General features: G+C 39.4%; 1 protein-coding gene across 1 annotated transcript in view; it reads right to left on the bottom strand.

Moving 5' to 3' along the window:
* CEMIP2 (cell migration inducing hyaluronidase 2) overlaps positions 1 to 3637 on the bottom strand; it is a 42451-nt gene extending 38814 nt beyond the window's left edge. The window contains exon 1 of the mRNA XM_005154952.3: positions 3313 to 3637. Within this exon, the coding sequence (XP_005155009.1) occupies positions 3313 to 3637 (325 nt within the window). The remainder of the gene's footprint in view (positions 1 to 3312) is intronic.
* Between the last annotated feature and the right edge of the window lie 10710 nt (positions 3638 to 14347).

Genomic DNA, 14347 nt, shown 5'->3' with positions numbered 1-14347 from the left:
AGCAGCAATATAAAAATAAAACAAAAGGCAAATCTTGGGGGGGGATCCCAAGAAGACAGCATTTGGAAAATTAAATTCAACATACAAGGGAAAGCCAAGAAGCACTGTGATCAGCAAGACTGCTGAGCACTCACCGGAAAAATGCAAGTCTCTTGCCTGACTCATGCAGGCCCTTCCCCCAGACACCACACACGTACACTGTGAAGAAAGTCATATTTCCTGGCTCGCAGCATAGGGCAATGTGAGGAAACCATGAGTCAGCAACCTGATGATTTCTGCTTAGTGTGATTCACAGGAAAGAAGATCTAGTAACTGTAAATTTTCCTGTTGAGTCAGAAAGAAGAAGTATAGTGCAATAGCTAAGAAAACTGTACCTAGTGTACATAACAATCCAGCAAGGAGGCCATCAGCATTAGAAATAGGCACTCCTGTAATGCAAGCATGCTTCTGAAGCACGGGGATCAGCTTTTTAGCAAGCAGATCAAATGTGCTCAGCAAATGTATTCTGTAATTCTCCCTTAACAATGGCGGTGCAGTGAAGGGAAACATTAAGGATCTAGTACTTCACCGTATGTTACCTCTGAAATTACTGATTAGACTTTACAGACTGCAATCATTGCTCCTACAATTACAGTTAAATGAAAACAGAAGCACAGACAAGAAACTGTTAGGTAGTTATGGCCTTGCCAACATAACCACTCCTGCTGAAAATTTTGGAAGTCAAGCCCTTGCTTCAGAGAATTTTTGTAAAACTTGGTCAGCTCTCCTTAGTAAGAGAGAGCTTCTAGTAAGACTTGTGGGGTGGGCAGAGGAGGAAGTGAGATTTTTGCTAATGGTGTAAGGAAAAAAAACCCAAACAAAACAACAAAAACCAAACACAAAACCCACCCTGAAAAATAATTTTAAAGTAATTCTAGAACCTTCCATGTGCTGCAGCAAGGATATAAAATCTGGCAAAAGAAAAGGCAAGAAACCGTTCTCAAGATGTAGTTAAACAGCTGTTTTCTACCTGCTTAGCCACCAAGTCTGGAGATTTTAAGGCCTCTGAGAAAAAAATTATCAGTATTCCATTATGCTCAGCAGAAGTTTATCACAGTTGGGCAGCTAAATCTTCTGAAGATCCTGTTTACCCTGGTCAAGATCCAGCTGAGAGCTGCAAAGGCCAGACAGAACTTTTCCCCAAAAACTTCCTCAGCTTGTCATCCTGACCCTGAAGTACAAGCCCCTGGAACTGGGTAAGGAAATTGCATTTCCAGTGCTCTCCCTGGATCTCTACTGTTCAGGACTCCATATTAAAACAGATGCTGACAGGAAGATAAAAGCAAGGAAGAAAAAGCCCAGCTGACAGGCAGGAACAGAAATGCCGACAAGTATCATTTTCCCTTTGGGGAAGGTATGCCAGAGGTTTAGGATTTACATACAGTTACTACCAAGTCTCACATTCCCTCCAACATCTTTTAAAACAGCTATTAAGAGTACTGACAATATGGATTTCCAATTAGCCCTTAAGAACATACCTAGCTGGAACTGGTGGCATGTGCCAAGTTGGAGCTGAGCATACTGACATTTCAATCTGTTCGGAAACTTTTGGGGAGCTGCTGCAACAATACTGCAAGATGAAAAAAATTCAGCCAGACTTTCCTTGCTGCCTGTAATAGTTTCTCCTGTGTCAGTGTTTCCAAAGGACTCTATAGGTGCATGCTGGGGATTTTGTAAAGGAGAATGCCGGGAAATTTCAGAAAAACACAATGGAAAAATTAATGCTGAAAACTGGCCTGAACTCCTATCAAGAAGCAGTGGAAGATGGAAGGAAAGCAGTTAGTTAAGGGCTAAACCCAAGTCCTTACCATAGATAAAAAACCTCTATTTTATGACAGCAACTTTCCCTGCAACATCCTCAGTATTCCTGCCCTCACCCCCCTTTCCGCCAGGATCCATCAACCACATGCTGACCATGCACTCAGTGCAAAAAAAGTCACACAATTCAATGCCTCTGGAATGAGCTACTGCAGATGAAGCAAAACCATTCCCAAAACCACTTACACTAAAAGCAAAAAAGCAAGCCAGCTCCTTCACATCTTTTTCACATCTTCACAGCTTTTAAAGCATAAAGGGACTATTATTTCACATATCCCATGGCACAGGATAACACTCCACTACTTCCAAAAACCATCATTAAAATCTACAACTTTTACTTAATCAAAAGTTAAAGTCTTGGTATCAAACCAGAAGGGTTTCCCCGCTGAAAAGTGCTTTCCAGAGTCAACTGGCTAAGCCACCTTTCATTCTCCTCTGGAACTTTGCTATAACTGAAGTACTTACAGTAGTAAGTGTCCCTGTTACCATGATCTGAAGCACAACATAGCAGTAACTTTCCATTTACTTCCTCCCTCAGGTTTTTTTGTTTTCCTTCATAATTATTAGAACTCAGTAACTTCACCAAAGAACAGATCTCCATAACCCAACCCCAAGAGCACTGTGGTGGCATGTGTGCATTCATTTTATACTGTCATCTGAGATCTTCAATTGATTATCTGATTTGTTCAGACTGTGTTGCATTGATACTTGGGAAACAGAATCTTTTGAGTTACTATGCCAAAAGTCACTGAGGAGTCTAAGTATATTGTGTTACAATAGCCAACAGTTTCCATTCAAAGCCCTGTTTAGTTTTTAGAAACTCAACTTCTGCCTTAAAAAAGAAACAAACCACATCAACACAACATGCTCCAAACTATACCATTAGCTACTGCACCTCACAGCAACTCCTAGCAGTATTTGTCCAGACGGATGTACACTTACTGATCAGTGGTTAATCATATCACCTGTTCGTGCTTTATAACCACTGAAACATTTGGTAGGTTTTCCAAGTTCCATGAAAGTTGTCGAGTTTTCTAAGATAGGCTGAAAAAAAAATCAAGGCTAATAGATGAAAAAGGTCCCCACCCAATTTGTGTATAAACAAAGCAAACACATACTGTTTGTGTAAGTTATTAGATTTTTAAATGTTTTTACTTTAATGCTCTTTTACTGCCTTCCATAGCTACTGCTTCAACAGACAGGATTTCATTTTGCCTGCAATTTGTGAACAGATCAGACAACTTCTTCTGCAGACAAAAACAATTACACTGATATATTTTTGCTCCTTTCCCCTCACCAGTAGTCTTTATTTACTGCTATGCTCTTCTTAGCCCTAAAACACTGCTTCTCTTCCTGTTAAACTGCAGCAAGCATCCTATTTTTAAAGTTCTAACAATCATCTTGATGCTTTATTATTCTAACTTCTAGGGTGATTTTGTTTGGAAAAGAACTTACCATCTGGAGCATATTTTGAAGCTATTCCCAAAAAAATCCCCAGTGCAACAAAAAGTGAAAGGCTAGAAACAGCAAAGCAAATGAGAGTATTTTTATGCCTGTTGGCTTCCGCCTGGCGGTGGTGCTGATTGACTGGTAAGGGTGGGATTCTTGCCCGGGCTTCTTGTCTTGCAGAGGTAAATTCAGCTGCAGCATGGCTCTGTGAGGGTGGTGGGGGACGGAGAGGAGCAATTCTCCCTGGGACGTACCCCGAAGACCTGTGACTGCTCCCATTCTGAGGCCGGAGGAAAGCAGGGGAGCTCCCCCTGGTATCAGTGTCTTGCATGTTACAAAGTCACTGGAACACACATAGAGGGGAAAAAATAAGAGACAGGTTTTCAGAATACAGAGCAGAATACATATAGGAAAAAGAAACAAAATAAAAAAGACACTCTAAGCCACATGTCATCCTAAGAACAGCCACTGAGACTGTGGCTGCTTACACAGTATCAATCATTAATGATCATTTGCCATGATGTAACAGCTTGAAACAACAGTATATCTATTTTCAATAAAATTAAACTTAAAATCACCTGGTATGGGAACACAGTACACAGCATAGACCAATGGAAAAAACCCTGAAATAGAAAAGTCCTCCTTCCACACTGGAAGCAGTAAAAAGCATTTCTATTTAATACATAAAATATCAAGCACAATTTTATTTATATTCACACTGATGACCCTTTGTCAACACTTCTGAGTAGCTGAGGCATACAGAGCCTGCAAAGTCTTCATTTACTCACAGTGGGATCTGATTGCTAGTAAAGGTATACCAGGAATGGTCCTGTAAAAGTCATCTGCATCTTGTTCAATAAGCCTTGTGTTTCTTCCCATTGCAGAAATGCCTGGATTTGGACACAAAAGCTGGAAGCAATGTGACTGCTCCAGATCTCTGCACCTATCACCAAGAAGGGTGTACTACTTTTATTTCAGTTACTGGCATTGTTAAGCTTTCCTTATTGGTTGCTTCAGAAAAAGATGGAAACAAAACCATCACTGCCCAGGCAGTCCTTGCCAGCACTTCCAACCCACCACACTTTTCTGGTTTCGTTTAAGAGATGCAAAATTGCATCTAACTGTTTTCAGTCTTTCTGGTCAACTGTGTTGGATTGTATGGAGTATTCAAAAGGCTGGCATGGGATTTTTAGCTTTTGGTGGGTTTGGTTTTTTTTTGTTTGGGTTTTTTTTTAACATTTTTTAAGCAAGGGATTTTTTGAGAAGTCTGCTCAAGTTTCAGCTAACTGAAACTCAACTTTCTAAACTAAATCCTGAATGGGATTTAGGCACTGGTCATGTGTATTAAATAGAAAAATTAATTAGGAAAATAAAACCTACCATTAACAGAAAAAAATAAAGATCCCCTTTCTCTTTCATTAACAAAGGGAAGTCTGAGCTATACTCTGAAGTGCCAGGCACACTGGTGAAAGAGAAACGTGACAACTGTAATCTTATTCTGAGAAGTAGCAAAGAAGCCTTTTGTCTCACATGCTGCAAAATTTGATAGTTCACTGTTTCAAGGCAAAAGAGTGGTTATTATGAAACAAGCCTGGATTACACTTTTACGGGAGACAATGAACCTCCAGATGTATGCATCATGACAATAAATTCACAGAAACATTAACTGGAGTAGTTGCATCCAGAGTGCAAAAATCATGCCAAGTCCTCCAGCAGTTTCTTGCACCTGTTTGTTGTAGCAAATTGATTTTCACCATTCTACTTTCTGTTATTTGAGAAACTATTTCCCAAACCTAATCTTCTGCTCTCAAACTTAACTGCCCAATGTATTATGAGCACTGTGGAACAGCTTGCTTTCACCACATGTAAAAGATTTTACACTCAACCAGTCATATTCCAGCAGTGAAAACTCAGTAATTTTTATGTTTTAAAAGGGGTGTTAAAAGCTGACTAGAGAATGAGCTTTTCAGCTACTCCAAAAGACAGTTATTTATGTCAAACTGAAAGAAATAGTTAAATATCTTTCTGATTCAAAATTTAAAGAACTCTGATCCAGCACTGAGATTTTTTTTTTACGGTTTGCATCCCCAACTCCTTAAACTTGTTTAGAAAGTTTTCAGTTACGGCATTTATCACACTGACAAAATAACTACAACGTGTTCCTCATGATACAAAGAGTTAACATGTTTTTTAATTGCTTAGCTGTATCAAATAAATCCAGAATGCAAAACTTGACTTTTATAAAATTATTTTACAATTTTTCCTACTGAGGCCTCTTACAGTACTGCTAGACCTCTAAGAAAAAAACTGATTCATTACAAGACATTGAAAATACTTGTGTCATATTTCAATAAAATTATGCTTTGTACAAAGCATTCCGCCTTCTTTGCAAGCCTCATTTTGCAAACTATGAAAGTTTTCCAACTATCCCACTCAAGTGCAAACACAGATCAACCCAAGGACGGGTGGAGACAAGTCTGCAAAACCAGTGTCTTACCCACCACAAAATAAAAATAATGAAACAAAGCCAGGAGGAGATACTTAGCACAAGCAAAAGATTTGCTATAAAATTTTCCATTACAACAGGAGTAACGATTTCAACATTTCCTTCCCTCTTCCTGTGTTATCTCAAATTCTTGAGCCAAAAGAAGGATCTAACCTGTAACGCAGTTACCAGTTTTTCTTTAAAATTAAGACTTGTTGATAATCTGATTCAAATTACTGACTTTTTACTTTTTTATTTCCACTCTGTGGAAGTCTTCAGACATCACCCCACAAATGCAAGTGTAGCAATAGGCTATATGGCCAGTTATGTCCAGGAGAGAACAGTTATTTGGTTGCACAAATATAGTTAGAGAAAAATGGAGGAGACAAACAAAAACCATTTAAACCATGCAAATACCACATTTCTTTGCAAGCTCCCATGCACCTGAATTCGTCCATGTAACACTTGCTGCATCCAACGGAAATGCAAGGAAATGGAAATGTTGAAATCAAGGACCCCAGGAGACCATTTGCAGAGAGGACCGCACTTGTCACCAGGATCTCCTAAACCCACAGGAAAAGAAGGTCTCCTAAAGGAGCATATAATTTGAGCATCTCCTCCTGATGGTGCAGTCCTACACAAGAACACCACTACTTCTACAAACATACTGTAAGTATGCAGAGGGATTGCAGTATTTTACTTCGCAGCTTGCTTCTGAGTGATTTCAGTAAAGTCAAGTTCTTGCACAATACACAGCTGATGAGAAGCCCAGGAGAACGGAAAGGGACAAGAAGTCAGTATTGAAAAGTTCCTAAGTAGCCACAGCTACTGAACAGAAAGTGGTAAAAAGCAAACTTCTAAACTATGACTTGTACACCTTTACAAGACTCCAAGCTGGTGAACTACAATGGAGGCACTAATTTCAGGACAATGTTTCAAGTGCTTCAGAGCCCTCAGTTCAGAATAGTTATACAGACACTAATTCATACAAATCTGTTATTTACCATGCCATTCAGGCAGCCTGCTCTCTCAGTATTCCCAAACATCTTGTCCTTCAGCCTCCAACAGGGTATTGTGCAGTAATTACAAATCCATTATTCACCACAGATTTTAGTCAGGGTCACATGTAAGTATGTGCTTCTAGCTCACCACTACCAGGGAAGCTTAGAGCACACAGGTTTGGCCAGAGCATTTCAGATGCTTCAGCCCAATATGTACTCATTACCACCCATCTTCTGGACAGCTACACTATCTGCATGTCCCTCTTTTGCAAGACTAGTACTACTTCACACAATGCAGATGTCTACTTATGCACCCCCTCCCACAATATAAGCAAGCAAGCAGTTCTCATACTGATCACATGAACCAACCCAATTTAAACCACCTTAACAAAAAATAATTAAAAAAAAAATCAAACATTATTTGCACATCATCTAAGTAAAAACAGTGATTAACTGCCAGTCTGGCTCTGACAACAGAGCATCTGATCTGCGTAGACAGCAAACCCTAGCAGGCAGACAGCACTGAGCCACTGAACAGGCTGCAACATCTCCAGTCTCCTCACGTATTCCTTCACCGCTTTTAACTTGTGCCACTACTACACACTCATACAAGCCTCAAACTTACTTGAAGAATGCATAGTTCACAGGTCTTAAAAGTAAAACTAGAAAAAAAACCCAACACATCTGTTACTCTGGGCTTTCAAACACTACCAGTTGTAGTGCTGACCTATTACCATACTGCTTAATCTCAGAGTATATAATAGACATTAAGGAAAAGGCTGAGGAAGGGTGGGGGAAAACCACACACATCAAGAAAAGTATTTCCCCATGCAATACAGTGCCCTAATGGTTACTGCTGGTTTCCTGGCAGAGCCACTTCTCTGAGATGAAAGAGCAGTGAAAAGCTCAAGAAAAGGGAAAGCGACAAGAAGTCAGGATCAAATAGCTCCTCAGTAGCTACAAGTACTGAACAGAAAGTGATGTAAAGCAAACCCCTGAAGTATGACAGGTACACTTTTACAAGCTGGTCAACTACAATGAAGATAAAAATTCAGGACAATGTTTTAAGTGCCTCAGAAGCCCACAGTTCAAAAAATCTTAATCTCACTGTGAAGAAAACTCCTGGCTCCCAGCAGACACCTGGAGTGCCCACATGCTTTCCTATCTGGTTCCACATTTTCTTCCATTGCCTTGTCTTGAAATTACACCTATTCACTATGATAACAGACAGCATGTTTTCAGGAATCTACTTTTCCACCCATGTGAGCAAAACCTGGAAAGAATCTTTGCACAGTAAAAACACACTAACACAATTAAGTAACTGCTGGAAATCACAACAATGCTTGTAACAGCCTGAAAAATCCCAGCTGACTTAAAAAAAAAACCATGTAAAAACTCTAGACATCTTTCACCATGTTAGTTGTTTGCTGCATGCCACTACTGAGTTTCCTCCCTTGCCCAACAGTTTCAGGAGAAAATCAGAGGACAAACTGCAACAATCAGTGAGAAACAGAGATACAAACCTGGTAAGAATTCCAGAACTTTGTTTAAATAAGTTTTTGTACCAGATTTTCTGAGTTTCCTGTGCAGCAACTATTAATTTTCACAATTTTTTTTTGCACAGAGAAAACACACAAAATTAAATGATACACAACCACTGAAAACTACTTGAGTTAGCAGCTCATTTCCTAAAACAAGTCCTTCAAAGTACCAGAGATCAAGAGACCGATGTGTAAGCATGCATAATATTTACAGTATAAGACAAAATCTGTAGATAGAAGAAATCTTCATCAGCTGGTCTAATGAAATCTTTTGAGCACACAAGCCTCTCTCTGAGTCAAAAGCAGATTTCAAACCTACATACAAGTAGGAAAGTTCAACTACATATGTTTAGGTGATATACAAAACAGTTTAGTCATTACCTGTGGATTGACACTGTGACAGGGGCTAGAGGATGGCAAGAAGATTGCTTCCCAAGCGAAGGAGACAGGTAATTAGTAGCCTATGGAGTATGAGCTTATCTTTGGGAACAAGTATGAAATTACAGCATGTCAAGTAAAACCACTCTCAGGTTCATGGTTTATATCATACAGGAGAGCCATGAATTTAGTTCCTAGTCTCTTCTAAAGATGTTTGGTATATCTCCATTAAGGATGAGGCTGAATGATCAGAGGCAAAGTGGGGATTTGTACATGAGATTGTACAAATGGTTTCCCTCTCCAAAGACAAGCAGGTTTTTATCCTTCACCCATGGTTTGTGTGAATGAGATCAGCACAAGTAATTTGACTTCACATATGTAACTGTCAGGAAAGCATTTGATGCAGCAGATGAAACGTCTAATTTTTCAGAAAGTTCATGTAAAGAAATCTAGTGATTTCCATGGTTCTTCTCCAGACATGTCTTAACTGCAGAAACTGCAGTGACATGTTGGTCTTTTCTAGTTTTTGTACACCAAACATTATCCTGCAAGCATTCAAGTGTTCTCAGCTGACCTCAAGACAGCTATTTTCAGTCTGCTCCAGTATGTTTGTAACATCTTCAGATCTCTCCCACTGAAACAAAGCAATGTAAATCAAAAGCAGCAGCATCAAACTGTGGTCTGTGTACTAAAATGATGCCTGACACTTCCAGTGACTTTAATTTTTCCCCTCTTTGTTTCTTTTTAACACAGTTATTCTTCGTAAATTGCTTACAAATTGGGGAACTCTATCCTGTTTTTCACTAATTGTTAAAACAATAGCACGTTCCAATGAAGGACATTATTCAGAAAACATTTGTTTCTTTGCATACAAGTGAATTGACCAATGACTTAAATGCAGAGGATCCAAGAGAGTATACCAGGAAATATGGCACATGTGCTGAAATAGGCAACATGAATGTAATAATTTTTACTGTTTCTCTCATTTTCAGAAATTAAAGATTTAGTAACTTACATAAAACATCAAGAGTGGAAACTTGCATTTTAATCATGCATCTGCCATTAGCCTGCTGTGTGACTCACGGCTTATTTAGGCCCCAAGTCTGTAACATGAGAAAAATAGCAATCACTAGCCTCACAGGGACATTGTGATGGTTAGTTTACAGAACATTGTGGTCTCTCTCAGCTCAGTGATGCATCTGAGCACAAGACCACTTTTAAGCAAATAAATAGCTCTGCTTAAGTCAACAACTTCCACTGTTTAAAAGTAATGGATTTGCAGCATTCACCTTAGAGAACCTGAAGATGGTGGTAGGGAAAAAAAGCTGAAAACAGAAAAAAAAAGTTTTAAAACTACTTTTCATATTGATGATAAGAAGTGATATCTACAGATATTTGTGGTCTCTGGAAGAACACAAATCCTACCCAAACCTGCTGCAGCTTAGGACTTCACTGCAGAAATATTTTCATGCAATGGTAACACACTTCATAGAAGTGAAGTCCAGTTCTGACACTACCTAGGATCACTGGAAACAGAGCTCTGGCCTGCAATCCATTCAAGAGGAGGAAGGTGATAGTAGATATTAGAAGATGATATTAGATACCTACTTTCTTATTAAATTGGAAAAGCTCTCCTAAATAGATAATAAGCATATAGAAATGTACAGACTATAACAGGCAGTGGGGAAAAGAGTCAGTTGCCATGTTTAGCTTTGGCCAACAGACATAAGCATGACTACTCCGAGAAACTAACCATATTGATAAAATTACTTAATGATCAGTGTGTTGGCATGTTTAATTATATTTAAAACACGAATCACTAGCATAGCATTCTGTCTTCCATATCAATATGTGAATTTCTTCTTCATACTGGTTCTTTGTACTTGTTTTTTTCTCAGGTAAAGTTCTCAAGTTCTTGCAATTTTTTTCAGTCCAACACAAGTTTCAGTACACAATATGCCATATCTTATTATACTTGCTTGAGGGATTGCCTCTTAAATTTTTAATTGTACCTCAGCCACAAAGAAAACAATGCTGCTTGAGAAGCTGAACTGCTGTAGCTGCACACCCACATTATTTTAGAGTCATCTTGCATTTGTATAAGCCAAGTTAAATGAGTTTGCATTAAAATATAATTAATCTAAGAGCTTCAGATCACATCCACTGGGAAAACAGCTGTGACATCAGCACCTCTTAGTTGTCTGAACCCCCAGAGGATTCTTCATCCTGGAGAAGGATGACAAAGACAGAGGACATATGACACAGGTCCATAGAGTCCGAAGCAACACTGAGAATGCAAATGACTATTCATGTCTCTTCAACAAACTAACAAATATTTAAAAAAAAAAAAAAAAAGCAGACATAAGGAGGTTTCTGAACCTGACTCAGCACTGGATGCTATGGACGTTAAGAATTTATATAAATAAAAGAGCAGCAAGGTCACAGAATAGAATAACCCTGCCTCAACCTTAGGAATTCCTTGAACCATAAGTTGTCAGAAGCTGGAAGCAGTAGTATCATTATCCTTACCAGACATGTATTATTCATCACAGTCAGACATTGGGTAATGGACTGGACAGACACTCTGTGGCCATTCTCCTACTGTGCTGTAAGGTCTCATTTAACTGTCATCTTCTGCCTCCACTTCTCCAAAATCACCTCCTCTTGTGAAGGCCAAACCACCCCCCTCAGCTCAGCCACTGTAATTGTATGTTGATGATCAGAACAAAATACACCTTTACCTGATGGCATAAATTACTGACATATGGTAGCTGAAACACAGGAAAAGTTTTCATTTTGCTGTAGGAATAGTGGCCTCCAGCAGAAAGGCAGGGTACATACCACCTAAATCTGTGAAAGCACAATGCCTTAAAGGTAACAGCTTGTGAAACAGTTTCTACAGCTAAGCTAACACAGGATAACATGACAGCATGCCTGAATGCCGAAATCCTATATGGCCCTAAGGTAGGACAGGAGTTGCAGAACTATCAGAATTGAGAGCATGGTGAATAACATACAGTGATTTAATGTACAGTGATAACACACAGTGTATTCGTGGTATTTCAAAACAGCAGCAAGTCTTCAAAAAGCAAAACAAAGCCTTCTAATCCACCATTAAGTACGCATTCTGCTGAGCTGGTGGCTATATTCATACTTTGGATTACTGTGGTAAATTCCTTTCTAGGAAGCTCTGAAAACTTTGCACCTAACAGCCAAGCCCTGCAATATTCTGCCAGGTACAGCGAGACATTTTGCATGACTACACTTTTCCTTCTTAACCTCATTCACTAAACAGATAGAAGAATTAATAGTATAATCCCTTTTGTTAACCTACTTCACAACAAAGAAATAAAATCAGTTACAAGTTTTGAAGTATGCATTTGTTAATGTCTTCAGGATTTCCTCTCCATATTGGCAAATTCATCTCTTTTCTCCCTCACATCTTTCTTCAAGGTATAATTTTCTACTCCCTCATGATTTCCTTTCTCAGTATTACTATTCCAATAAAATACTTCTGTGGATTTCTACACCCACATCTACATTTCATTCTCATTTGCCTTGCCAGAAACATCTCCATTAAGTCAGTAATGAAATCCTTTTAAGTAAAAATAAGCTGAGTATGGATCAAGTCGAACTATGACTGATTCTAAACAAGAAACTGTCATTTATAGTAAGAGATTTTAATCACATTTTGATGTATACTCTGGATGATTTTCTAAAACTGCCTTGCTAATGCAAAGAACTACTGATATATTTCAGAATATGCTCCTATAATTTTTAATATACAGAAAGTGAGATTTGTTAGATTATAATTTTCCCAATAATTTCTGTCTGAAGCTTTAAAATTACTGATGCAAGCATGCAGAAGGTGAAGAACAGAGTCACTGTGAGCACTGTGAACAGTTCCTTTCAGAGATGCATGATCATAGAATCACAGAATGATTGGAAGGAGCCTCAAAGATCACCCAGTTCTAATCCCCTGCCACAGCAGGGACACTTTCCACTAGACCAGGCTACTCAAAGACCCATCCAACCTGGCTCTGAACAATTCCAGGGATGGGGCAGCCACAGCTTCTTTGGGCAACCTGTGCCAATGACTCACCACTCTCACAGTAAAGAATCTCTTCCTAATGTCTAATCTAAACCTACCTTCTTCTAATTTAAAGCCATTAGCCCTTGTCCTATACCCACACGAACCTGGAAGTATTGGAAGGCTGCCCTAAGTACAGGAGCCTTCTCCAAGGTGAAGTCCAGCTCTCTCATCCTGTCTCCATAGAAGAAGTGCTCTGGCCCTCTGAACATCTTCATGGCCCTTCTCTGGCCTTGCTTCAACAGGTATACATCCCTCCTGCACTGGGGCCCCCGAGCTGAATGTAGTACTCTGGTTGTGGTCTCACTAGGGCAGAGTAGAGGGGCAGGATCACCTCTCTCAGCCTGCTTTTCATATTCCTTTTGGTGCAGCCCAGCATACAGTTGGTTTTCTGGGCTGCAAGCACACACTGCCAGCTCATGTTGAGCTTAAATGATGCAGATCATCAGCTGAGGAGCTCCTTTAGCTGCAGGACAGGGGTAGCAGGGATGCACCTCAGCTGTGGAGTCTGTAGCATCAGCCCTCTGCAAACATCAAGTAACAGGTTCTCTGCCCCCCAGCCAACTCTCCCAGCTGTTGTGTAAGGCAGCATGAAGAGGAAGTGGAGGTCTGATCCTAGCATAGTGGTGGTGCCTTCCCACGGGTAAAGAAGCAAGGGGGTACTGCATACTCAACAGGTAAGATATACATAGCTGAGTCAATGGATAATATCCTTAACATATCTAATACCCATTTTTCCTCTTGTGGAGGAGAAGTAACAACCTGAAGAATGCTGCTCATTTTCTGCAAACAAGACTTCCACACCAAGAAGCTAAACTGACTTACTTCAAAATGCACAAAATAGTATGCTGAAACTCATACAGCTTTTGGTGCAATGTGCTGGACATGCAATAAAAGAAGTTAATGATTGTGCTTGGTATTAAAAGCATATTAGTAAGTTATCTGTAATTAAAGAACATTTCTAATCCAGACTGTCCAAGATATGTAGGCATCTATTTGCATCTTCGGTGATAAGGATGCTCATTTAGAGTATTTAAAACAGATTAAGAAGCACCTGTTGCACTTTTCCTTATCATTACTCAAGAAAGTAAAACCTTGTAACCTCCCTTCTAGTACAAGCTACTCAAACATGTATTAACTCAGATTAAAGAAACAAAACATAAAAAACAAACAAAATAAAACCTCAAAATAAAAGCTCTAAAATAGAAGTCCCATGGTTTGTTCTTCAAGCATCTAGGATTAGTAGATCTCTTTGTGTTGCACCTGTATTTTTATATTCACACCTCAAAGGGATAAAAAACTTTCTGTTCACCTGCACCATCCCCTGGTTTGTCAGCTTGGAAGAAATGTGAAGTGTGGCAGCAAACAGCAAGTCTTCCAGTCACAAGACCAGCTCCAGCTGGGAAACCTTTAGCAGATTTTACAGCACCTCCTGAAGACAACAGTTTTTCCATGGTCACCAGGTCATCCTCCTCTATTGCTTAGTGTCTCCAGCAATTAGCGACAAGTCTGCTGAACAGGTTAAAAGCTGCCAGCTAAATCTCAC

The sequence above is a fragment of the Melopsittacus undulatus genome, chromosome Z (genome assembly GCF_012275295.1).
Source record: "Melopsittacus undulatus isolate bMelUnd1 chromosome Z, bMelUnd1.mat.Z, whole genome shotgun sequence".
In the NCBI taxonomy this organism is placed as follows: domain Eukaryota; kingdom Metazoa; phylum Chordata; class Aves; order Psittaciformes; family Psittaculidae; genus Melopsittacus; species Melopsittacus undulatus.
The sequence above is the reverse complement of the archived record's forward strand: the minus strand, read 5'-3'. Positions and strand labels throughout refer to the sequence as shown.